The sequence below is a fragment of the Heterocephalus glaber genome, unplaced genomic scaffold (assembly GCF_053883595.1).
Source record: "Heterocephalus glaber isolate CG9 unplaced genomic scaffold, H.glaber_assembly_v1.0 deba00001429, whole genome shotgun sequence".
Classification (NCBI taxonomy): domain Eukaryota; kingdom Metazoa; phylum Chordata; class Mammalia; order Rodentia; family Bathyergidae; genus Heterocephalus; species Heterocephalus glaber.
Window position 1 is genome coordinate 18,257,215 of NW_028258294.1, and position 26,261 is coordinate 18,283,475.

At 37.6% G+C, this 26,261-nt stretch overlaps 1 protein-coding gene across 2 annotated transcripts in view; it reads left to right on the forward strand.

Annotated features, from left to right (window-relative positions):
* The first annotated feature begins 855 nt into the window (after positions 1–855).
* Birc2 (baculoviral IAP repeat containing 2) overlaps positions 856–26,261 on the forward strand; it is a 31,426-nt gene continuing 6,020 nt past the window's right edge. For both annotated transcript variants that reach the window (XM_004870796.4, XM_087212334.1), the window contains exons 1-6: positions 856–1,008; positions 2,119–4,165; positions 4,256–4,355; positions 21,283–21,361; positions 21,977–22,025; positions 25,690–25,932. In XM_004870796.4, the coding sequence (XP_004870853.1) occupies positions 3,271–4,165; positions 4,256–4,355; positions 21,283–21,361; positions 21,977–22,025; positions 25,690–25,932 (1,366 nt within the window). In that variant the 5' untranslated portion in view covers positions 856–1,008; positions 2,119–3,270. The remainder of the gene's footprint in view (positions 1,009–2,118; positions 4,166–4,255; positions 4,356–21,282; positions 21,362–21,976; positions 22,026–25,689; positions 25,933–26,261) is intronic.

Genomic DNA, 26,261 nt, shown 5'->3' on the forward strand with positions numbered 1-26,261 from the left:
CGATTATATGTATATGTGTATGTACACGACTGAATAAATTCCATTTTATTCAAATAGTCAAAAAATATTGAGAGTGAATATGGTTGCTGATGAGAATTTAAAATAAAGCCACTTTTAAAGATCAGTGTCGAGCCGGGGATTTAGCTCAGTGATTTGGCCGCCTGCCTCGCAAGCCCAAGGTCCGGAGTTGGTCCCGGTACCAAAAAACCCCCCAAAAAACCAGTGTCTCCAGAACATAAAACCAAAAGTTTAAAAACAAAATATACACTGATAGAGTATAACACACACTAAGTCTTCAACACTATTTGATGCTCTTTCCCAATGCTTCGCTTTTTTCAATTTATCTAGCGTTAGTGTGCTGAAGAAAAAACGGTTCCATTTACTTTATTGACGCCAAAAAAACATCCAAAAACAAAGAACCGCCAGTGCAGTAACTCCGCCGCACGGGTGGGGCTCTCAATCGCGGCGGACCAAGGCGCGTCCCGCGAGCCTCGGGCCTGGGGCATCTCCGCCGCGCGGCCCAAGACAGACGCAAGGGCTCACGGTTTGCCACGTCCCCTCGGACAAGGCTAGGGACACAGGGAGAGGGACGCCGGGAAGGTGCACTGCGCGGTTACACCCCCAAACACCTAATGGAGCGGAAGACCGCCTCGCCTAGTGGGCACACAGCGCAGCCTCCGGTGGGTGGCCTCGCGGCGCCGGGCCCGAGACTCCGACATGGGTCCCGGACGCCTGGTCTTCTCATAGTGAGCCGCGCACCACGCCGCGCACCACGCCGCACACCTCCGAGCGCCCTCGCGCGGCGTCTGGTGTAACTCCGCGACAGGACGTGCTGACGTCAGCGTACGTCGGCGTCGGCCCAGCTGGGGCGAGGGGTTTCGGGAACGCCCGAGGCGAAGTGGAGCTGGTGGATCCAGGCTGCGCTCTGGGCCTGCGCCGCTGCTCCCCAGGTCTGCGGAGGCCTGCGGGCGGCTGCCCCGTTTTCGTGTTTTCTGCACCGGCCCTACGGTGAGTGCAGCTCCTTCCGGGCCTGGGGCTCGCGGGCCTGAGGGGGTCCGCTTCCTTGAAGCTATTGCCAGGCGAGGGAGAATGGGCTTGCGGCCCCTCGGCCAAGCCAGGTTTGCCTGGGCGCTCTGCTTGTTACGCGCGCCCAGGAGTTTTTTTATTCGGAAATCCTGATTACAGGGCTTGGCGTCGACAAGGCTTTTTTTTTTTTTAAATGATTTGTTTTCCAACCTAGTGTGGCCACTGCCCACTTTTTCAGCCCCTGGACTTTTGACCAAAATACCGAAGTGTTTGCTTTTTGTGTGTGTATGTGTGTGGCAAGGCTTTAAATTTAGCCCTTGGTATTCCTTTAATATCTTAAAACGAAGACGGTTTTATGGCGGTGAAATGTCATATCTCAGATAGTTACCACTGCGCTATGCCACGTTAGTAGTATAGTGTGAGATACAAGAACTCCGGGAAGTTAATGGATGAATCCCATAGTTTCTTTTGATTTCCTTTCCAGTCTGTCTCCCCCACTTTCTCCTGCTACAGTTTGCCTATTCATATTGCCCGGACCAGTGTTTTACACACCGTCGTATTTTTGTTTTTGAGTTGCTTCCTGTGGTGGTTTTATGATTGTGAGGGAATGAGAGTCTTTAAGGGTTTACATTAGCTGAGTATTTCCTGATGTCTTTTAACTAGGCAAACCTGGAGAGACTTGACTTTAAAGAGTGCCATTCCCATCTAATTACTGCTGTGGGTTGAAGGGGTGTAGTGGAATCTTTTTTTCACCGCTGTACTTTTTTGCCTTCTGTAAATTACCAGAATTATTATCTTTAAATCAGAAAAGGGGAGTAGACCAAGGAAAGGTAATTTCCTGTGTGGAAATGTCCATCCGACTTTAAAGTTGTGTGTTAAAGACGTGCATAGTTAGTGCTGTGGGGGTTTTACGTGTATTTATTTTAATGAAGAGCTTTTCCAATTAGAAAGTTTTGATGACAAGTTGCTGGAATTCAGAGGTATCATCTAAAGTTTTAATCATTTTTTACTTTACTGAATAACTTGAGACTGTAAATTTTATTCGCCATGCCAATTATAGTTTTCTGAAATAACTTGTTTTTTTCTTTTCAGATTTACATCTCTGAAGAGTCTTCCTCTCCCCCATTTTCCTCTCTGCAGAAATAAATCCCATTGTGGAGACCCTAAAACTTTAAAAAGGGATACAATTTGAAGTTAAATTTTGTTTTCAGAAAGAAGCTTAGTAAATTACTGGTACATTATGTGTATGTAGTACTGTTGGTAATAACGATATTTTGTTAGACATTAATGATAAGAAAGATATGTCTTTTGATAAATTGATCCAAAATTACAGCATGCCCAGTATTATAACTGAATGGTCCTTAAATGAAAAGCAGGTTATTTAATTTTTAAAATGCTGTGGAAATTTTATGGTTAACTAGTTAAGTTTATGGATAAAATACCTTACTTAGTTGACCAGTTGTAATTGATACACACAATTAGGAAGAAAGACAATATAATGATACTTCAGGAAGTGGAAACAAGTGTAGATAATTTTAAACAAGAGTTAACAGTTTATAAGTACTAAGCAAAATTCATTTCGTATCACATAGATTCAATAAAGCTTCTCTTCCCCAAAAGTTATTTACTGAAGCTAATGTAACTTAAGTAAATACTTTGATGATAAGCTATGTGGAATTAGACTTTAGATAGTATGAGCAATTACTTTTGTTTGTTAGAATAAAGTGAGATTAATTTGGATGTCATATCAAAGAGCTTATAAGGGAAAAAAGCCTGCATTATAACCTTATTCTGGTGGCTTATCCAGTAATTGGCCTGATATTCAGACTTCATAGCTTATAACCAAAAGCACATTAAAGGCATAATTTAAGTATTTTATAGTTACCTAGAATTTTAAGAATATAAACTTTTTTGAAACATCAAAGAGTTTTAATATGTTCAAAAGTGTATAAAATTTTTCAGGTCTTTAGGTTAGTTATGCCAAATTATGAGCAAATATCACCTGGGTTACCTAAAAGAGTTAATCACCCCAAAGAGTACTAAGTAGTATCTTGGTAATTTAGGAGAGCGATTCATCATACCTGAGTGTACACAGATATAAATCCCATAAAGAAGGTGTAGTGAATTCTACATAAGTAGGAGTCTGTCATTTGATCCCTTTTTTATGGTAAAAATCTTAAGTGTGAAGAGATGAGAAATTTTATATGAAAAGTTTTAGCCATCAAAAAGTTCTATCATGCACTCATGAACAAAACTACCTCCCAAAGAGTTGTCCAAGGTCCCTCATATCAAAAAATTAAAAATATAATGGAAGAGAGCACAATCTTGCCAAATTGGACAGATGACAGCAAACAAAAAATGAAGTATGACTTTTCATGTGAACTCTACAGAATGTCTACGTATTCGGCTTTTCCCAGTGGTGTTCCTGTTTCAGAAAGGAGTCTTGCTCGTGCTGGTTTCTATTACACTGGTGTGAAAGACAAAGTCAAATGCTTCTGTTGTGGCCTGATGCTGGATAACTGGAAACAAGGAGACAATCCTATTGAAAAGCATAAACAGCTATACCCTAGCTGTAGCTTCATTCAGAATCTGATTTCAGCTAGCCTGCAGTCCACCTCTAAGAATAACTCTGCAGTGAAAAACAGCTTGGCACATTCATTATCTCCTACTTTGGAATATAGTGGCTCATTCAGTGGTTTTTGTTCCAACCTTTCACCAAACCCTCTTAACTCCAGAGCAGTGGAAGACTTCTCTCCAGTGAGGACTAACCCCTACAGTTATGCCATGAGTACTGAAGAAGCCAGATTTCTTACTTACAAGATGTGGCCATTAACCTTTTTGTCACCGTTAGACTTGGCAAAAGCTGGTTTTTATTATATAGGACCTGGAGATAGGGTCGCCTGCTTTGCTTGTGGTGGAAAGCTAAGTAACTGGGAGCCAAAGGATGATGCTATGTCAGAACACCGGAGACATTTTCCCAACTGCCCATTTTTGGAAAATTCTCTGGAAATGCTGAGATTTAGTATTTCAAATCTGAGCATGCAGACACATGCTGCTCGAATGAGAACATTTATATACTGGCCATCTACTGTTCCAGTTCAGCCCGAGCAGCTTGCAAGTGCTGGTTTTTATTTTGTTGGTGAGAAACTAACAAATAGCTGTACATTTTATCTAGTTCATTTTGATTATTGGAACATGCATTAGTGTTTGGTCTTTATTTTCCCTTTAGGTCGAAACGATGATGTCAAATGCTTTTGTTGTGATGGCGGTTTGAGGTGTTGGGAATCTGGAGATGATCCATGGGTAGAGCATGCCAAGTGGTTTCCAAGGTAATTACTTTTTTTATTTTTCTCTTTTTTTTTTTTGGTGCCAGGCATTGAACTCAGGACCTTGCACATGCTAGACACATGCTCTTCCACTGGAGTATACCCTGTCCCCAGACAAGGAAATTGTTTTGAAGAAGTGTTCCTCTACAAAAGTTTACCCCTAAGGGAAGTAGATACGCTTACATGATTAAGTCAGATTTTAAATTACATATAGCAGCCTGTCATATCGTTGCTAAATTAGTCTTTTGAAAGACCAGATTTTCATTAAAATGTTCTGCAGTCTTCTGTATACTTCTTTTGTAAGCCATGCACTTGGTATATAATTTAAAATTTTTGTTGACACATTTATAGTTATGACCATTTCTTTTACAGAGGACTTACATATTGCAAGTATGTAATCAGAAGAAAAAGAGCATAATTTAGAAAAAAGATAAAGGAAGAGGAAAACAAGAAAAAATATAAATCTGGGTGTGGTGGCGCATGCCTATAATCCTAGCACTTAGGAGGCTGAGGGGGGTGGATTGCTGTGAGTTCAGGCCAGCCAGAACTGCATAGTGAGAACTTGTCTCAAAAAACCAAATCCCCCCCCCCAAAATAGATGTGGGAATAAGGCAGATATAAAAATGCATAAAAATAAAATCTTACCTGACTGCTGATTTATTTATAATTATACATTATCTTTTCTTTGCAATTTTACCTTATGATATGTCACTCAGCCACTGTGTCTCTAGCAGTCTCTCTCCTGAATTTTTTTTCAGTGCTGATGGTCAAACCCAGGGCCTTTTTTTCTTTTTTTTGTACTAGACTGTACTCTGCCAGTGAGCTACTTTACAGGCTATTTACCTGTTACTTATATTGCTGCTAGGGGTTGAATCCAGTGGTACTATACCACTGAGCTACAGCCCACACCCTTTTTCAAAAATTTTTTGAGATAGCATCTCCCTAAGTTGCTCAGGCTGGCCTTCACACATTTTCAACAAGGCCATAATTTATATGTCTTGCTGCCAGGTGGCTTGAACCACTAGTAGTACATGCATGATTACCCCACTGGGTGGCTTTTTATTAATTTTATTAGTAAAAAGACTAATAAAAGTGATTAGATCCATTTGTATCACCAGTGCTACAAGCTGCCCCATGGGACCATCATGTATGTATGGTCATGTATGGTGGTTCAGGCCAGCAGGAATGTGTTAAACTTGTGATCTCAGAAGACCTCAGTCTTCTGAGTAGTTGGGACTACAGACATGTTTTACTGTGCCTGGCCTAGCTCTTTATTCTTACTTATAGCCTAGAAATAAGTTGGAGTGTTAGTTGAGTAGAATTACAAATTCTATCTTTGTGATTAAGTAGCTACGTGAACTTGGACCTCACTTGTAAAATGAACAGGTAGGGTTAGGTGTTTTTATTTCATTGTGATAAAATGTACATAAAATTTACCATTTGAAGTATTTATTTCCGTGGCAGTAAATACATTCATACTGTTCTGCAGTCATCACCACTGTCATCTGCAGAATTTTATCTTCTCAAACTGAAACTCTTTACCCATTACACACTAACTCCCCATTACTCCCTCACCTTTCCCCCCAGTAGCCACTGTTCTGCTTTCTGTCCCTATGAGCTTGACTACTTTAGGTACCACATATAATTGGAATTGTACAATACAATGTTTTGACCTGTGAATGTATTTCACAATACTGAAGAATTTTTGGAATTTTTTCAGGAAATTAAGAAATCCTTTTGTCATTTTTATATGATTTATGATAAAAATTTGAAGTAACAAATATTTTTGTAGATTAATACATTTCAAGTCTGGGTTTTTTTTGTTTTTTTTTTTGGTACCGGGGATCAAACTCGGGTCCTTGCGCTTGCACAATACATTTTAAATTTCCATCACTAATGTGCATAATATTTAAAGCAAATTTTGATTTTTTTTTTTACTTTAAAAAGTGATGTTAATTTACTTAAAATTATTAATTATGTAAGACAAAACATGTTAGAATTTCAAATGACTTAATTATGTTTGGCTGTATGGAATTATATATGTATAATTTCTTCTTTTTGCTGTTTTTATTAAGATGAGGTCTCTGTATTGCCCAGAGTGGTTTTGAAACTTGTGGACTCAAGTGATCCTCAGCCTCCCAAGTAGCTAGGACTACAGGCATGTGCCACAGTGCCTGGGTTATATATGTGTATAATTTGAAATTTACTTCGTGTTATAATTAATCAAAAAGACAAAAATAGCTTCCAAATTCTGATGTGTGGTGTATTTTGTGATTTATAAAAAAATTCTTGGTTTTGTAATTTATATTTTGTTTTAAATGGTTAACTAAAGATTTAGGAGTGCTTTTTATAGGTACTTCTTTGAAAACAGTAGATTTCAGTTGTAAATAATCTTTAATCTCAGTAAATGAAAAACCAAAATGGAGAGTCATTATCACTATATTTTAGCACATTTATTAAATGTTTGGGTGCCCAGATGTTCCTACTATTTTAGATGAGGATATAACAGTGAACAAGATGGACCGAAATTTGTCCTCATGGGATTTATTGGAGCAAAGGGATATATGGAGCAACCAGAATTTGTTATACTTTCCATCTTTAATGATTATAAATATAAATCTGTTGAACAATAAAAATAATAGAAAAGTATGTAGAGGTCAGACATGCAGAGATGACTAGCTTTGTCATTGGAGCGATCATCTTGAATCTTGAGCATGTGTATATGTTCTCTGTTAACTTGTATACATATTTATTATATTTACTTTGAACCTCTCAAAGTACTGTTTTAAAGGGGAAGGAATAATTTTGTTTATTCACTTATAATAAGTTAAGGTTATTGATTTATAATTTACATACATTTCAATTAATGAGGATTTTCTTTTCTTTTTGGGGGGCAGTACTGTGGATTGAACCCAGGGTCTTGCACCTGCTAGGCTAGCCCTGTACCACTGAGCTACATACCCTGCCCTTTCCCTTCTTTTTAACTTTGTTTTGAAACAGGGTCTCTCTGAATTGGCAAGAACTCTTTGAACTTGCTAGCCTCAGCCCCCTCATGTAATTCGGATTACAGACAATGCATTGTGCCTGGCACTTTCAGGTTTTTTTGTTCTTTTTGTTTTGTCTTGCTGTGTAGTCCAGGCTGACACCCATGATCTTCCTCCTTCAACCCTTAGTGCTAGAATTATATGAGTTTTAATGCATAGTGTCATATGACCACTACTAAGAAATAGAACAATTCCATCACCTCAGAAAACTTCTTTATGCTCTTTTATAGCCAGTCTCTCCCATCCCAGATCCTAGCAACTGCAAATCTATTCTCTGTTCCTGTAGTTTTGCCATTTCTAGAATGTCATATAATGTCATATAAATGGAATAATGTCATTCAAAATGGAATAAATCATATAGTTTGTAGCTGGAGTCTGATATCTTTACTTAGCACAGTGTATTTGAGACATATCCATGTTTGTGTTATAAGTAATTTTATGTTTTTGCTGAATTGTATTCTGTTAGATGATTATACCGGTTTGCTCATTTACTAGTTGAAGGACATTTGAGTTTCCAGTTGAGAAAAATCATAAAGCAACTCTAGACATATATAAACATTATGTAAACATGTTTTAATTTCACTTACAGATGAAATTGTTGGGTTGTATAAGTGTTGCTTTTATTTATTTTTTAATTTTTTAAGTGTTGCTTTTATTCATTGTTTTTTTTGTTTTGTTTTGTTTTGTGGTAACAGGGATCGAACTCAGGGCCTTGTGCTTCCAAGGCAGGCACAGTGCCACTGAGCTAAAGCCCCAGCCCCAAGTGTTGCTTTTAAACTTTACAAGAAACTGCCAAATTGTTTTCTGACATGACCGTACCATTTTCAATTCCCACTGGCAGTGTGTGAGACTAAAAGGTGTTACACCTTCTTGCTAATGCTTGGCATTGTCAGTCTTTTACTCATTCTTGTGGGTGGATAGTGGCATCTCCTTGTGATTTTAATTATTTCCCAAAGCATACTGATTTTGAGCATGTTATGTGCTTATTTGCCATCTGTACATCTTTAAAGTGTTTGTTCAAATGTTTGCCCATGAAAAATCTTTAATTAAATTAAAATTAATCCTGCTGGGGATTTAGCTCAGTGGTGCTGCACCTGCCTGCCAAGTGCAAGATCCTGAGTTCCATCCCCGGTACCAAAAAAGAAAAAGAAAAAATCCTAAAAATCTAATTAAAGTTAGTGAAATTATAAAAGGTTTTAAAGAGTTAAGTTTTGGGAGTTGATGTATTCTGGATGCAAGTCCTTTATCCTTGTTTTTTGCACACTTTGTGTTTTTTTTAAAATTAATTTTATTGGTACATTTTAATTATACAAAATAATGGTATTCATCATTGGAGATTTGTACCTTTACGTAACATATCTTGATTCTTTTTTTCCCCCATTCCCCTGCACTCCCTTCAACCTCTCCACCCCTCTCTATTTACAAAGAATTTGTTTCCGTTTTTTTTTCATTTTCTCATGTTAATTCCTTTCCCTTCTTTCCTTTCTCCTACCCCTCTTACTTCCACTTCCCCTTTGCACCTCTTCTTCCTATTTCACATTATCTATTATACCTTTTGATCTTTATTTACACTTTAAGTTTTTCACAACAGAAACTATTCAGTATTTACACATGTGTGTCCTATTTGTTTCATCTCAGAGTATGGCCTCAATGTGCATCCATTTAGGTATAAATGTCTCCAATTTCTCATTCTTTATGTCTTGAGTAATACTCCATTTTAGAAAAAAGCTACATTTTCTTTATTCAGTCTCCAGTTGATGGGCAACTGGGCTGTTTCCAAGTTTGAGCTATTACAATCTGTGCTGCTGTGAACATGGGTGCACCTATATTGCTGTGATATGATTCTTTTAATTCTTTTGGGAAGATACCCATCAGGGGAATAGTTGAGTCAAATGGGACTTCCAGTCCTAGTTCTTTGAGGTATCTCCATACTGATATCCAAAGTGGTTGCACCAGTTTACACTCCCACCAGCAGTGGAGCAGTATTCCTCTTTCCCCACAGCCCCGCCAGCATTTGTTATTGATTGATTTCATGATAGCAGCCATTCTTTCTGGGGTGAGGTGGAATCTCAGCTTTGTTTTCATTTGCATCTCTTGAATGACCAGTGATGTTGAACATTTTTTCATATGTTTATTTGCTATTTCTACTTCTTTGAGAAATATCTGTTCATTTCAGATGCCCATTTTTGGATTGGGTCTTTAAATTTGATTTTTTTAAGGTCTGATTTTTTTAAGTTCTTTATACTAGGTAGTAGACCTTTGAGGAACAGTTGGTGAAAAATTTTTTTCCACATTGTAGGTTGTCTCTTCACACAGTGGTTTCTCTTGCAGTGCAGAAGCTTGTTAATAAGAAGAGATCCCACTTGTGGATTGTTTGTGCTAGTTCACATGCAGCTGAAGTTTTGTTCATAAAATCCTTTCCTACACTGATGTCTTCAAGAGTTCTACCTAACCTCTGTTCCAGCCAGTTCAGCGTTTCTATTTTAATATTTAGATCTTTAATCCATTTTGATTTTAGTTTAGTGCATGTTGATAGGTGTGGGTCTAGTTTTAATCCTTGGCAAGTTGAAACCCAATTTTTCCAGCACCATTGATTAAAGAGGCTATCTTTCCTCCAGTGAGGGTGTTTGGCTCCTTTGTCAAAGATGAGGTGGCTGAGTGTGTCTGGAGTTGTTTCTGCATCTTCTAATCTGTTCCACTGGTCCTCAGGTCTGTTTCTTTGCCAGTACCATGCTGTTTTTACCACAGTAGCTTTGTAGTATAGTTGCAGGTTGGGGATTGTGATACCCCCTGCCATGTCTCTGTTGCCTAGAATTGCTTTTGCTATTCTAGGTCTTTCCTTGCTCCAAATGAATTTTTGGATTGTTTTCTCAAGGTCCGTGAAGTATGCTGCTGGGATTTCAATTGGGATTACATTGAATCTATATAGCAGTTTTGGAAGTATGGCCATTTTCACTATGTTTGTTCTTCCTACCCAGGAGCAAGGGATGTCTTTCCATTTTCTGATATCCTCTTCAATCTCTCTTTTTCAGAGTGCTATAGTTTTCAGAGTACAGGTCTTTGATTTATTTCTTCAGGTTGATTCATAGGTATTTCAATTTTATGGATTCTATTGTGAGGGGAATTATTTGCCCCATTTCTCTGTTGTTTGTCTAGAGGAAAATGTTGACCTTGTATCCAGCTACTCTACTGAATTTGGTTATTAAGTCTAGAAGACTTTTGGTGGAGTTCTTGGGGTCTTCTATATAGAGTATCATGTCATCTGTAGATAATGACAGTTTGACTTATTCATTTCCCATCTTTATTACTTTTCTTTCTCTTGTCTAATTGCTGCGGCTAATGTTTCCAAAACTATTGAACAGGAGTGGTGATAGTGCACATCCTTGTCTTGTTTCTGATTTTAGTGTGAAGGATTTCAGTTTTTTGACCATTTAGCATGATATTGGCTTTTAGTTTTTCATAGATAGCTATTATCAGGTTGATGTAGAGAATGTCTGTTCTAATCTTTTGTAGAGTTTTTTTTATCATGAATGTGAGTTGGATTTTGTTGAACAATTTTTCTGCATCTGTTGAGATGATCATGTGGTTTTTGTCCTTGGCTCTATTAATATAGTGTATTACATTTATTGATTTGCCTATGTTGAACCATCCCTGCATCCCTCGGATGAATCCCGCTTGGTCAGGGTGTATGATCCTCTTGATAATCTTCTGCATTCTATTTGCCAGTATCTTATTAAGGATTTTTGCATCTGTGTTCATTAGTGAGATTGGCCTGTAGTTCTTTTTTTCGGTTGGGTTTTTCTCTGGTTTGGGGATCAAGGTGATGCTTGCTTCTAGGAATGAATTTGGGAGTATTGCTTCCCTTTCAATTTCATTGAAGTGTTTAAACAGTAGTGGCAGTAGTTTTTCCCTAAATGTCTTATCAAATTCAGCAGTGAAGCCATCAGGACCTGGGTTTTTCTTAGTTGTAAGTTTTTAATTATGTTTTTAATTTTGTTGATTGGTATTTGGTTGTTTAGAATTTTTAGGTCTTCATTCAACTTTGGCAATTCATATATATCTAGGAATCTGTCCATTTCTTCTGCGTTTTCCATCTTATTGATGTATGGGTTCTCAAAGTAGGTATTGATCCTCTGGATTTCTTTTGAGTCTGCTGTAATTTCACCCTTTTCATTCCTAATTGCATGGATTTGGGCCTTTTCTGTCCTTTTTTTGATAAGGTTGGCTAAGGGGTTTGTCAATTTTGTTCATTCTTTCAAAGAACCAACTCTTTGCTTCATTGATTTTTTTTTTTTTTTTTTTTTTGGTACTGGGGATTGAATTTGGGACCTTGTGCTTGTGAGGCAGGCAGCAGTGGCACCACTGAGCTAGATTCCCCAGCCCTGCTTCATTGATTTTTTTGTATCATTCTCTTAGTCTCCATTGCGTTGATTTAACTCTGATCTTTATAATTTGTTCCCTTCTATGAGCTTTGTGTTTGTCCTGCTCTTTTTTTTCTAGAAGTTTGAGGTTCAGCATCAGGTTGTTTATTTGAGCTCGCTCTTTTTTCCTTATATGAGTATTCACTGCTATGAATTTCCCTCATAAGACTGCTTTCATTGTGTCCCATAGATTTCAATATGTTTTATTGACATTGTCATTTAATTGTAGAAACTGTCTCATTTCTTCTTTAATTTCCTTTGTGACCCATGGTTTATTCAGAAGTGTGTTGTTCAATTTCCATGTGTTTATGAAATTTTGCAGTTTCTTTTGCTATTGATCTCTAATTTCATCGCACTGTGGCCTCATAATATATAGGAGATACCTTGAATTCCTTTGCACTTATTTAAACATGTTCTATGAACAAGTATGTGGTTTATTTTGGAGAACAACCCATGTGCAGCTGTAAAGAATGTGTATTCTGATTTTGTGGGGTGGAACACTCTGTAAACATCTGTTAAGTTCATTTGTTCAAGAGTTTGAGTTGTAGTATTTCGTTGTTTATTTTCTGTTGAGTTGATCTATTTGTGACAGTGGGGTATGGAGGCCCCCCGGTACTATTTTATTGGGGCTTATTTGACTTTTCATGTCTGTTAGTATTTGTTTTATATAGTTGGGAGCCCTAGTATTTGGTGAGTATATATTTGTGATTGTCATCTCTTCCTCTTGGATTTTTTCCCTTTAAAAGTACATAGTGTCCTCCTTTGTCCCTCTTAATCAGTGTTGGTTTGAAATCCATTTGATCTGCAAATAGGATAGCTACTTCTGCTTTTTTGGGGGCTATTGTCGCATGGAGTATTGTTTTCCACCCTGTAACTTTCAGTCTATGAGTTTCTTTTTTTTTTTGGTATCGGGAATTGAACTTAGGACCTTGTGCTTGCGAGGCGGGTACGGTGCCACTGAGCTAAATCCCCAGCCTATGAGTTTCTTTTCGAATTAAGTGTGTTTCTTATATCCAGCATATTATTGGATTTTGATTCTTGACCCATTCTGCCAGTCTATTTTATTTTTTTATTTTTTTTTTGGTACTGGGGATCAAACTCGGGTCCTTGCGCTTACACAGCAGCCAGTGAAACCACTGAGCTAAATCCCTGGCCCCAGTCTATTTTTTTTGATTGGTGAATTGAGACCATTAACATTAATGGGTATAACTGATATGTGTTGACTTCTCCTTGTCACGATTTTTTCTTTTTGTTGGATTCTTCCCCTTTGCATTTAATTTCTTGTCATGCCTGATGGATTCATTCTGCTGGGCTTCCTGGGGTTGTGATCCTCATTGTCTTTTCCTAGGTTATTTTCTAAAATTTTTTGGAGTGCTGGTTTGGTATTCATGAAGTTCCTCAGCTACTCTCTGTCATGAAAGTATCTTATTTCTCCATCAATTTTGAAAGGTAATTTTGCAGGGTAAATCAATCTGGGTTGGAGGCTGTTTTCCTTTAGGGCTTAAAATATATCTCTCCAAGCTCTTGCCTTGAGGGCTTGTGTTGAAAAGTCTGCTGTGATTCTGATGAGCTTTCCTTTGTATGTGATTTGTTTCTTTTCTCCAAATGCTTGTAGAACTTTGTTCTTCTGTTAGGTTTCTGGAATCTTAACTTTTATATGCCTAGGTTTAGATTTTTTTGATCAAGGCTAGTTGAAGTCCTATATGCCTCACTTATCTGTATGTCAAGTTCTTTCCCCCTGCTTGGGAAGTTTTCTGCCATTACTTCTGTGAACAGTTTTTTTGTGTGTTGTCTACACTCTCTTGTTTCTTTATTGACTCTGATCAGTCTTACATTATTCTTTACATCATCTACCAGCTGCTGAATTGAGTTCTTGTGTTGTTTTACCTTTTTGGGGGGGAGGGGTACTGGAGATTGAACTCGGGTCCTTGCCGCTTGCGCAGCAGGTGGCAAAACCACTGAGCTAAATCCCCGGCCCCCTTACCATTTTTAATAAATGTTTTTTTCCTGCTCACTAATTGCAATCCTATCTTCTATATCTGAATTCTGTCCTCACATTGGTGCACTCTGCTGCATAACCTTTCAATGGAGTTTTCAATCTGTAAATCTATTTGCATCTGTTTTATGGATTCCATTTGTTTTCTGTGTTGGGATTCCATCATGTTCCTCAGCTCCTCTGCATTTTTTTAATCTGTGTCTGCTCTAGATTTATTAATCACGTCTTGGACTATGGACACAATCTCTGTTGTTATCTGAGAAATTATTTCTTATTTCATTTTTTCCAGATCCTCTTTCATTGCCATTTCAGGGAGTCCTGGTGTTTGTGTATTGGATTGTTCCATCTTGTTTCTCTTTGGGGTTGCCTTAGGTGATCTGGAAGTCTGATTTTGAGACTTGTTTGCATGTCTTCTCATGTCAACAGATGCAGGCTGCTGCGCCTTTGTTGAGGTGACTTTTTGCTCACCCAGTGGCTTTCAATTCTCAGCAAGCCACCAAGAGGCCTTTTCTCTGCTGCTCACCCTGACACCAATTCCTGGGTTCAGTGTGGGGGCCTTCTGCACCCCTGTACTGTCCTGTTGTTCCAGCAGGGTTCTGGCTGGGGCCTGTGAACACTTGGGATGGTACCTAGGCATGCCTCTGGCTAGTGCTTGCCCTCCTACATGGCTGCTGTCTGTGAGGGCCTTTGGCTGGGCGCTGTGTACCCCAGTTGCTGGTGTCTGGGTGGGCTTCTGTCTAGGGTCTTCGCACAGTTACTAGTGCTATCAGGGTGGAACTCTGGCTGTTGCTTGTGTGTCTGTGCAGCTCTTTTCCAGGTGGGTCTTTGGCTGGGGCCTGTGGGCCCAAGCAGCCAGGGTCATGGTGGGGCCCTGACTGGACCTTCCTGCAACCCTGCTGCTCTGGTCCACACTGACTTCTTACTGCTTTGTGTTTGATTTTTCAGTTTTACTGAGATATAAGTAATAAAGTATATATATTTCAAAGAGTACATGTGATGGTTTGATATATGCATACATTGTGGATATGCATATCCATCACTTCACACAGTAATCTTTTGTGAAACTGCTTAAGATCTACTCTCCCCAAATTATACAGTATTAAATATATCACCATGTTATACAATTTGGTCTTCATAACTTACTTGTCTTCCAGCTGAAGATTTGTATTTTCCATCTACCCATTTTTCATACCTGCTGACATTTCTGTGAATTTGACTTTTTTTTTACATTGCACATATACATATATATATATTTGATTTATTTCACTTAGCATGAAGCCCTTTGGGTTCGTTAATTTTGTTGAAAATCACATTAATGTTGTCGAAGAGATCTCCTTTTTATGACTGGATTGTGTATACTCCATTGTATATATACACCTCATTTTCTGTATATGTTCATCATTAGTCATTGAAATTATCTTCATTCTTGACTATTGTGAATAATACTGCAGTGAACATGGTACTAGAGATACATCTTCAATATACTGATGTCATTTTCTTCAGATATTTTCTGAGAAGTGGTATTGCTGGATTATATGGTAATTCTATTTTTGATTTTTTAGGGAAGCTCTGTATTTTCCATAAAGGCTGTACTTATTTACCCTCCCTCCACAATATGTGAGGGTTTTCTTTCTTTCATAACCTAACCAGCGTCCTAGTAGGTGTGAGGTGATATGTTATTGGGATTTTAATTTGTGTTTCCCTCATGGTTAGTGACAGTGAGCACCTTTTTCATACTGTTCATTTGTATGTCCTTGGAAAAGTACCTATTTAGTACTTTGACCCAGTTTTAAATGTGATTTGTTTTTTCTTTTTTGCTCTTGAGTTGTATTTGCTATTAAGTTTTGTTACTGAGTAGTATGAATTCCTTACATTTTGAGATGTTAACCCCTTATCAGACATATGATTGGCAAATATTTTCTCCCATTTTAAAAGGTAGCATTTTGGTTTTGTTGAGTGTTTCCTTTGCTGTGTAGAAGTTTTAGTTTGATATATACCTCTCCTCTTGGTGTCATATCCAAAAACCTCATTCAAAGACCAGTATGAGGAAGCTTTTTCCCTGTGTTTTGTAGAGGTTTTTTTTTGGTTTTGTTTTGTTTTACAGTTTTAGATCTTAGTCTTTATTCATTTCAATCCCCACCTCCCCTTAAGTACTGTGGATTGAACCCAGGGGCCTTCACACTGAGCTGCTACATCCTCAGCCTTTTATTTTTTGAGACAGAGTCTTGCTGAGTCAGTAAGTTGCCTGGACTGGTCTCTAATTTGTGATCCCTCTGCCTCAGCCTCCCAACTGGGATTACAGGCATGTGCCACCATGCCTGTCTTCCAGTTAATTTTTTTGGAAGTGATACAAGATAGGAATCTAGTTTTTTCTTTTTTTGTCTGTGATACCCAGTTTTCACAGCACCATTTATTGAAGAGACCATCTCTTCTACATTTTATGTTCTTGTCAAAGATTATTTGATGTATGTAGGTTGACTATGGATTTATTTCTGTGCTCTCTTCTCTCTGTTTTTATAACTGTTATGATTAATACAGTTTTATAATATAGTTTGAAATCAGTAAATGTTAATCTTCAAGTTTTGTTATTTCTCAAGATTGCTTTGGCTGCATCCTGCCTTTTGTAGTTTCATATGAATTTTAGGATTGTTTTTTCTATTTCTGTGAAAAGTGACATTGGAATTTTGATAGGGATTATATTGAATTTATAGATTGCTTTGGGTAGTATGAATGTTATAAAAATTCTTTTAATCGACAAACATGGAATATCTTTATTTGTGTCATCTTTTAATTTTTCATCAGTGTCTCATATTTTTCAGTTTCCAGGTATTTCACCTTATTGGTTAGATTTATTCATAAATATTTCATTGTTTTTGATGCTGTTATAAATAGCGTTGCTTTGAGATATTTTGCTGTTGACTTGTATGTTGATTATGTGTTTTGTAACTTTACTGAATTCAGTTATTCAAACAGATTTCTTTTTTGGTGGAGTCTTAAGGCTTTGGTATATATATATAAGATCATTTTTTCTACAGATGATTTTATTTTCTATTTGATTTAGATGCTTTTGTTTTGTTTTGTTTTGGTTCTTGCCTAATTAATCTGGCTAGAACTTTCAGTTCTGTGTTGAATAGAAGTGGTAAGTGTAAGCATTCTTGTCTTGTTCATCATCTTAAAGAAAACGTTTTCAGCCTTTCATCGTTGCTTATTGCTTTCTTTTTTTTTTTTTTTTTTGGTACCAGGGATTGAACTCAGGACCTTGCTCTTGCAAGGCAGGTGCTGTGCCACTGAGCTAAATCCCAGCCCCAATATATGGCCTTTTTGTTGAGGTACATTCTTTCTATACTTGATCTGTTGAGAATTTCATGAACGGCTGTTGAATTTTGTCATGTTTTTTCTGCATCTCATGAGATGATCATATGATTTTTATTTTCTCTGTATATGTGGTGTGTCACATTTATTGATTTGTGTATATTAAATCATCCTTGCATCACAGGGATAAATGCTACTTGATCATTTGCATATGAGATGTGATTGAAAAATATGGTGTTTAATTTTTTAAAAAAATTTACAGCAAATGACACAGAGCCATTAATCCACTTCAAAATACTCCCCTTCACTGCAAACATACTTATTCCATCATTCTTGGCATTTTCTGAAGCAAAGTCTTCTTTCATGAGGGTTTTTAGTTGTGCTATTGTGACTGCCTCTATGCCTTGAATCAGTTCAAAATGCTTACCTTTAATGGTCATTTTGACTTTGGGGAAGAGCCAGGAGTTGTGTGGTGCTAGATCCAGTGGATAATGTTTTTTACAAGTCTGTCTTTCTGTTGGATGGCACTCAGCAGCATTATTCACCTTTTTTTTAAATATCTCATAAAAACACTTACAAAAAAGATTTCCAGAACTGCTTCCAAAAGCAGCAAAAAATGTGTTTGATGGGGGGGGCGATATTTTGAGGGGGACTAATGGCAATGTGTCTTTACTATAATAGTATTTTAAAAATTTTAACTATGCATCATATATTTTGATCAATTCATATATAATACTTTTAATATGCTAATGAATTTGGTTTGTTAGTATTTTATTAAGGATTTTTTTGGAAGTAATGAGGATTAAATCAAAGGCCTTTGCACTGGAGTAGCTATGTCCTCAGCCCTTTATAATTTTGAGACAGAGTCTCATTAAGTTCCCTAGCCTGGCCTGGAACTTGGGATCTTCCTGCCTGAGCCTCCCAGAATGCTAGAATTACAGGCATGTGCCACCATACTTAGCTTATTAAGGATCCTTATATCTTTGTTCATTTGGGGATAGTACCCTATCGTTTTCTTAGAGTATCTTTATGTGGCTTTGGTATTAGGGTAATGCCAGCTTTATAAAGTGGCATTAAAAGTGGTATATAAAGTATTACTTCTCTTCATTTTTTCTTTTAAGAGTTTGAGAAGGCTTGGCATTAATTCTTTAAATGTTGGCTGTGATTCTGCTGTTAAGCTATGTGGTCTTGGGCTTTTCTTTTTTACAAGATTTTTGATTACTGATTTAATCTGTTTACTATTTATAGGTCTGTTCCGATGTTCTATTCCATGATTTTAGTTATGAAAGGTACATTTCTAGGAATGTATCCACTTTTTCTAGATTATCCAATTTGCTATATATAAGTTTATAGCAGTCTCTTAAGATTTTTTGTATTTCTGTATCATTTTTTGTATTTTGTGTATCTGTCCTTTGTTGAAGTTGTGGTATTGAAATCCCTATTATTTAAGGATTTCTAACCTCTGTTGAACTTCTCGTTTTCTTAATGTGTTATTTTCCTGATTTCATTGTGTTGTCTGTGTTCTTTGGAAACTCACTCAGCTTTCTTGGATTTCTTAAAACAATTATGAATTCCTTGCCTAGCAGCATAGATCGCCCTTTCTTTTGGGTTGGTTCCTGCAAAATTGTGTTCCTTTGGTAGTGTCATGTTTTCTTGTTCTGTTTTGTTTTCTTTTTCTTGTGGCCTTCCATTAATATCTGTGCATTTAATGGAGCAGTTACTCTTCCAGACATTAGGGTCTGGTTCTGTTGGGGAAAGACCTTTACCTGTGCATAGGTGTAAAGATTCTAGCTTGTAGGGTGTTGATGCTTCTGGCACCATGGGAGATCCAGTGGCAATCTGTGGAGCTCTATTAGCTGAAGTCAATTGTCAGCAAGGCTTATAGGGACCTTAGAGTCCAAAGCAGCAGCAAGGCTGTTGGACAGTTGATCTCTTTTTCTCTCATGGGTAATATCATGGCTTATGGGGTCCATTCTGGCACCATTTCTGACTTGTGGACAGTTATGATTGTGTTTGTGGTGGTGTCTGATGTATGCATTCCTCTAGAGGAGTCACAGAGCCAGGGTCCAGTATGTGGGTCCATGCATACGGAGAGATAGTTTCTCTGAGGTCCAAGGTAATGGCTGTCCTGCAGCAGTGGTAACTTCTGCCTGAGGCATAGGTACCTAATGAGCAGTCTCAGAGCCAGGTCTCGAGCACAGATGTGTGCAAAGCTGGGGGCCTCAAGAGCACATGAGTGGCTGTGGAGCAGGGATCTGACATGCCGGTGCACATGGAGTATGTGCATGTCTGGGGTCCAAAGCATGCATGGGGGAGTAACTGGGCTGCCTTCCCCTGGATGGTGCAGCAGCTGCTCCTTTTGGGGCGGAGACATATAACAGCCTTCCTCTCCAGGGAGTCTGCAGTAGCAGTACTTACTCCTTATCACAGTGATAGAAGCCATCAGTGTATTCTGGGTGTTGCTGGGTTCAACACTAATGAGCACTATAAGATCCTTCACTGTGAAACCTGCAGGAAATCTGTGGTTGTCTCAGGCTGTTGGTGTCATCAGTGGCAAAGGCTGTAGGGGTCTTCCCCAGAGTAGTCAGCTGGTGACGATGATGCATCCAACCCATAGTTGATACAGATAGCTCCTGCCCGTCTTTATTCCTGTTTCCAGGTGTCTCTGCTAAGGTCCTCTCCCCAGTGATCCTTTTTGTGTATTCCGTTGTTCTATTTTTTTCCTTCACTATATTGCTATAGGTTAATTAGACTATTGAGACTTCCCAGGATTATCTTTATTCATAGATAGCTGTCTTGTTTTTTGTGGCAGGAAGAAGGCTAGCAACTGTTATTCTGCCATCTTGCTTATGTCATTCTTGTAAACTTTCAATCTTTGGCTTGTCATTTCTTCAGTAGTGTCTCTTTTTTTTTTCCAATAGTGTCTTTTGAAGATATGGGGTTTTTTTTCTTTTTCTTTTTTTTTTTTTGGTACCAGGGATTGAACTCAGAACCTTGTGCTTGTGAGGCAGGTGGCAGAACCACTGAGCTAAATCCCTGGCCCTGAAGATGATATATTTTTAATTTTAATGATAACATTTTATCAGTTGATGGTAAATTCCTCCCTCCCTCCCTCTCTGCTTCCATTCTTCCCTTTTTCCCCTTCTTGCCATCCTGCCTTTCATGCTGGGGATTGAATCCAGGGCCTCATGTATGCTAATAAGAACATGCTCTACCACTGAGCTATACCATACCCAGTCCTAGTATCTTAGAATTTTTCACCTAATGTAAGGGCACAAGGATTTTTCTCTTATATTTTCTTCTTGAAGTTTTCTTGTTTTATGTCTTATGTTTTAGTTTAATGTTATGTATTGTATGAGCATAGTTCAAAGTTTTATGCTTTTGTTTGGGGAGGGTTTTTTTGCATATACATATTCATTTGTCTAGCACCATTTGTTGAAAAAAATAGGTAGAATGGCAGTAGATGTTACATGAACTTCCTGGAAACACCTCTGAGAAGACTCTGAGTTTCAAGACATGTACTTGAGAAATATTGTCACAGTATGTATAGATGAAAATATTTGATTTTATATTTTCTGAAAAGAGTGAGGTGGATTGTGCTTCACATGAAATAGGACCATGAACATTGGAGAAAGATTAGCAGTTCTTATATTTTGAAGGATAAAATTTTAGGGGCATTGAGTTACAGTTTCTGAAATAATTAAACCTGGAAAGTAAATTGTCTGCACTTGATCTTAGCCAAAAGGCCCAAGAAGCAATTGAAAGTAAATTGTCTGTAACAGAATTTTTCAAGAGTCAACTTGTGCCCTTTTCTAGGTCCAGACCTTTTCTTTTTTTGGTTGCTGTGTTAATGGAATGATAATATTGGAATTATCAAAAACACAGTAAGGGGCCAGGGATTTAGCTCAGTGGTTCCAGCGTCTGCCTTGCAAGCGCAAGGTCCCACGTTTGATCCCTGATACCCCCAGAAAAACACAGTAAGAATGTGTGTTTTATGATAACTTTTTTCTGTTAGTTACATATAGCTACTGGATTGTGATATAAAATGTTTTTGTTTGGGTTATAATCAAGAAGGTTTGTAAACCACTTAATCTAAAATGATCAAGTTACATTTTTCATAAGAAATAACTTAAAATATTTTTCCTCTTATATTTTAGGTGTGAGTTCTTGATACGCATGAAAGGGCAGGAGTTTGTTGATGAGATTCAAGCTAGATATCCTCATCTTCTTGAACAAGTAAATACATTTTAAAAATTAACAATTTTGAATTCTATATAATTCAGAAATACTACTAGAAATGATACTTGGATCTTCTTTCTTTGTGCTGAGGATTGAACTCAAGGCCTTATACATGCTAGGCAAGATTTCTACCATTGAGCTACACCCTCAGGTCTTATTTTCTTACTAACTTTAGTTATATATTTTGTATTCATATTAATGACACCTCTGATATTTATTTTTGTCACCAACTTGTTTCTTCAAAAAGTATTTTTTGTTTCTAGTTTTTAAAAAAAATTATTCCTCCTGCCGCTGTGATGGAGTTGAAGAAGGAGCTTTAGTCTCTCTTCTTTCTTTTCGAGAATACAAACAAACAAACAATACTTGAGACCTTTTGAGAGTAACTCAACTGAAATCTTACTTTCCAAATGGATCAAGGAACCATTATGTCTTCCTACTCTCCTTGAATCAGGAGAAATAGATGAAGTTTAAGGAAAGCTGTATGCTAATTATTATAAAACAAAGCAATATGAAGTGTATATATTTACTTAAAGTAACCTTGTCTGATGCTATTCATATTATATTGTTCAAGGTTTCTGACTTTTACCCATTAACTTTTCTTCTGTTTCATAGCTATTGTCAACTTCAGATACTCCTGGAGAAGAAAATATTGATCCACCAAGTATGTATGAAAGTATTTCAAGTATAGAGTGAGAATTTTTATAAGAATGTTCAGTCTAAAAATATGTAAATGTATGGGCTAGAGATTTAGCTCAGTGACACTGCCCCTGCCTTGCAAGGTCCTGAGTTTGATCCCTGTTACAAAAAAATATATATAGGGCCAGGGATTTAGCTCAGTGGTACCACTGCCTGCCTTGTAAGCACAAGGTCCAGAGTTCGATCCCTGGTACCAAAAAAAAAAAAAAATAGTAAATGGAAAAGGTGGTATTTCTGAAGTCACAGGAAAAAATACTGGGCAGTTAACTAATAAAATATTAGGTATCGGGCCGGGAATTTGGCTCAGTGGTTCTGCCGCCTCCTTCGTAAGCGCAAGGTCCTGAGTTTGAGCCCAGGTACCAAAAAAATAAATAAATAAATAAAATATTTTAACTTCTAAGATTTTAAATTCTAAGATTTAACTTCTAAGATTCATGGCATTTTAAAGTGTCTAGTTTTACTTGTCTTCCAAGTGCTGACATTTCACCTGGGAGACAATTCACAAGCAAAAAAACAGCATCACATAGCTCACACCAATGAAATGACAAGTGCAAATAAACCCTCTATAGAGGAAGTGGTGGCTGTGAGCTGGCATGAGTTAGAAAAGGCCCAGTTCACATGATTTAAGAATTGAGCTAGATGTTAGGTGGTAAGATCAGATATATAATATTTCAGTGCAAGGATGTCTTTGGAGTAGAATTTAATTTTAGCCACCTCCTTGAGTAGTTAAATGTCTGCTATGTACATAATAGTAATCCTTTGATATGCTAATCACATCTAGAAAGAATATTGGCAGATTTGTAACTGGAACAGAGAAAGGTAACCAAGATATATGAGTCCCAGATAACCTGACTCACAGGGATCAGGTAAAGGATTGATATTTGAAAGGAAGGAGTAACTGGGTATGTGATAACTATCTTCTATGTAATGGAACTGTGAAAGATTAAGTGGAGGTGCTAACTGTTCTTACTTAAAATTTATAACCACTGCTGTAAAGTGGGCTGCCTTGCAATCCCACCATAGTTCCCTATTAAAATCACTTTGCCTCTCTTGAAAATGACTATTTCACATTTTCTTCATAAGTTGCCGCTCTTTCCCACCTTACTCTTAGTTCATGGCCTACCTTCACAGAGAAAATAAAAACTTTTTTGTCTTCCACCAGTAAAACTATCAGTCTACATTATATATCCGTGTTTTCTTCTTTTGTAAAGCATGACTGTTCTTGCCCTTAATCTGAGCCAACCCTTCCACTTGCTCTGTGGATTCTATTCTCTACCATTTACTTAGGAGTGTTCTTTCCCTCTTGTCATGGACACCAAGAACTGCTGTGTTAGCAAATCTGTTACTTGTTAACATTTGATATAATTCTTATTTAAGAATTATATAATAATTATATTAACACACCCTCTTAATACACCCTTCTTAACACATCCTCTCTGCTTGACTTTTCTGATACATTCGCTTGGTTTTCTCCTACTTCTTTGGTTGATCTTGAATAATTTCTTTGCTGACTGCTGCTTTTTCAGACTTCTAAATAATGGAGTACCCTTCATGCCCAGCGCAAATTTTTCTATTTCCTAGCCTCAGACTGAAGTGTTCAACTCCCTGCTTTGATCTTGCAGATACTTATTGTCTGTAATAGATGTCTCACAGTTAATATGCTAAAATTTCCCCCCATCCTTCTTCCCTCATTTGCTCCTTTCCCATCTTAGTGGTATTTGCTAAGTTTAAAAAGTTTATATCATACCCAATTCCTCTTTTCTTCAGTTTGTATAGTTAATTGATTAGAAATCTTTGTCATACCTTTGTAATATATCCTAAATCTACTTATCATCTCTACCAGTATCAGCCTAGTCCTTGCAGTTATCATTTTCTGCCATATCTTAAGTGTCCTCAGTTTCATTTTACCTCATAAAAGTTCATCTCCAGAGTCACCTTTTTTCCTGCTTAAAACCCTCTGGAATATTTTATCAACTTAGAATAAAATACAATATAAACTGCTTGCAAGGCTCTCCATCAAATGGGCATTTTCCTTTTTGATTTTCTGCCTTCTGTTTCTTTTTTTTTTGGCACCGGACATCGAACTCAGGACCATGTGCTTGCAAGGCAGGCGGCAGAACCACTAAGCTAAATCCATGGACCTTGCCTTCTGTTTCTTGACTATGTCAAGCTTTTCCTGTGTTTTAAGGCTTTCATACTTGCTGTTGTCTTCGCCTAGATTTCTTGCAGATGTTCCTGTAGTTTACTCCTTGTCATTCAGATCGTGAGGTTTTTGCTTGCTTGTTTTTTGAGGTGCTAGGGATTGAGCTTTGTTTTGGCTTGTCTCTTCAGAGAGCCATATATTTGATCAAGGTTGCTCACAACACATTTTCAACATTGTACATTTATATGTTTTATTATAGCAGTTTTCCAGCAGATGGCAGTAGTGTCTCAATTATGTCTAATTTCACTGCTGTGCCATATGAACTAGTATTGACCCTACCCATTAAATGAAAATGCTTCCCTGACCACCCTATCTAAAAGGGCCTCCTGCTAGTTTTTTTAATCACCTTACATTTTTTTAGAGTGTCATTCTCTAACTAGAATTCATACTATTTTTGCTTACTGGTTTTGTGTTTTAATTTTTTTTATTTTGGTGTTTTTGACACAAGGTCTTGCTACTTAGTTCATGCTGGCCTTAAGCTACTCACTGTAGTACAGGCTGGCCTCGAACTTGTGGCAGTCATCCTGCCTCAGCCTTTGGAGTGCTGGGATTATAGGTATGAGCCACCATGCCCAACTAGTTTTGTATTTTTTTGTTTTTTGCGGTTTTTTGGGTGACAGTTTCCTTATTAACCCAGGTTGGCCTCAAACTCTCAATCCCACTGCTTTAGCCTGGTGAGTGCCGGGACTGTAGGCGTGTGCCATTCTACCTAGCTTGTTTATTTTTTTAACCACGTTTTTGGCTACATCTTTACGCATATTTTGGGTGAACTAGTCTTTTACTTTACTATACTTCCCATCTTTATTTTCTGTTTCAACTGTCCACATGTTTGGATTCTATTCATTCATTCCTCCTTTTAAAATATTTTGGTGCTGAGGACTGAATGCAGAACCTTGTGCTTGCTAGGCAAGCGCTCTACCACTGAGCTAAATCCCCAACCCTACGATCCTATTCATTCTTTAAATCCAGACTGTGTGTGTCTGTGTGTGTCTGTCCGTCCATGTTGCTGGGGATCAAGTCCAGTCTCTTAATGCTACCTTTTCTGTAAAGTCTTTGCAGTTTCCCCCACTTTCCTGGCTAAGGGTAATTTCTCACTCATAAGTTTGTATAACATATTGATATCCAAAAATGAATATATATATCAGAATTATTTGGGGGAATTTAAAAAGGATACAGATTCCTAATCCTTCTAGAGAATTTTTCATTAGCCCTGGAATATAGTCTGCAAAGTAATGTTTAAAAAAACTTACATATTATACTCTCAACCATTATCAAATTCAAATTTTTATTGGAGTTCCAGGTATTGATACATGTAGTTAATGTCCTTACCCATGATATGAGAGTAAATGATGAGCATAAAGTTTGTGCCATGTTTTTCTCCATAGTTTTAAATTTGAGGAATATTCGCACATGTCTTTTCAAATAGTTGTACATTTTGGACCTGGAGAAAGTTCTTCAGAAGATGCCATCATGATGAATACCCCTGTGGTTAAAGCTGCTTTGGAAATGGGTTTTAACAGAAGCCTGGTGAAGCAGACAGTTCAGAGTAAAATCCTAACAACCGGAGAGAACTACAAAACAGTTAATGATATTGTGTCAGCACTTCTTAATGCTGAAGATGAAAGAAGAGAAGAGGAGAAGGAAAGACAAGCTGAAGAAATTGCATCAGGTATTTGGAATATTAGTTACCTACATTTTTTCCAACAGGGCTCATAACACTGTCTTATGTTGCAGGGCAGCATCCTTGTCTCATGCCCACTAACACCTGGTAACACATCTCAGTCATTTGTAAATGATCTTGTCTGCCCCTTCTAGCTGCCTCTCTTTGAGAACCATCGAATCTAGTATTTTTTGTGATTATTTTCTGTTAACATTCTCTGATTGGGCCAGGGATTTAGCTCAGTGGCGCTCTGCCTGCCTCAAAAGTGCAAGGTCCTAAATTTGATCCCCAGTACCACAAAAAAAAAAAAATCTGATTTATGCTAATCAGAAAAGTTT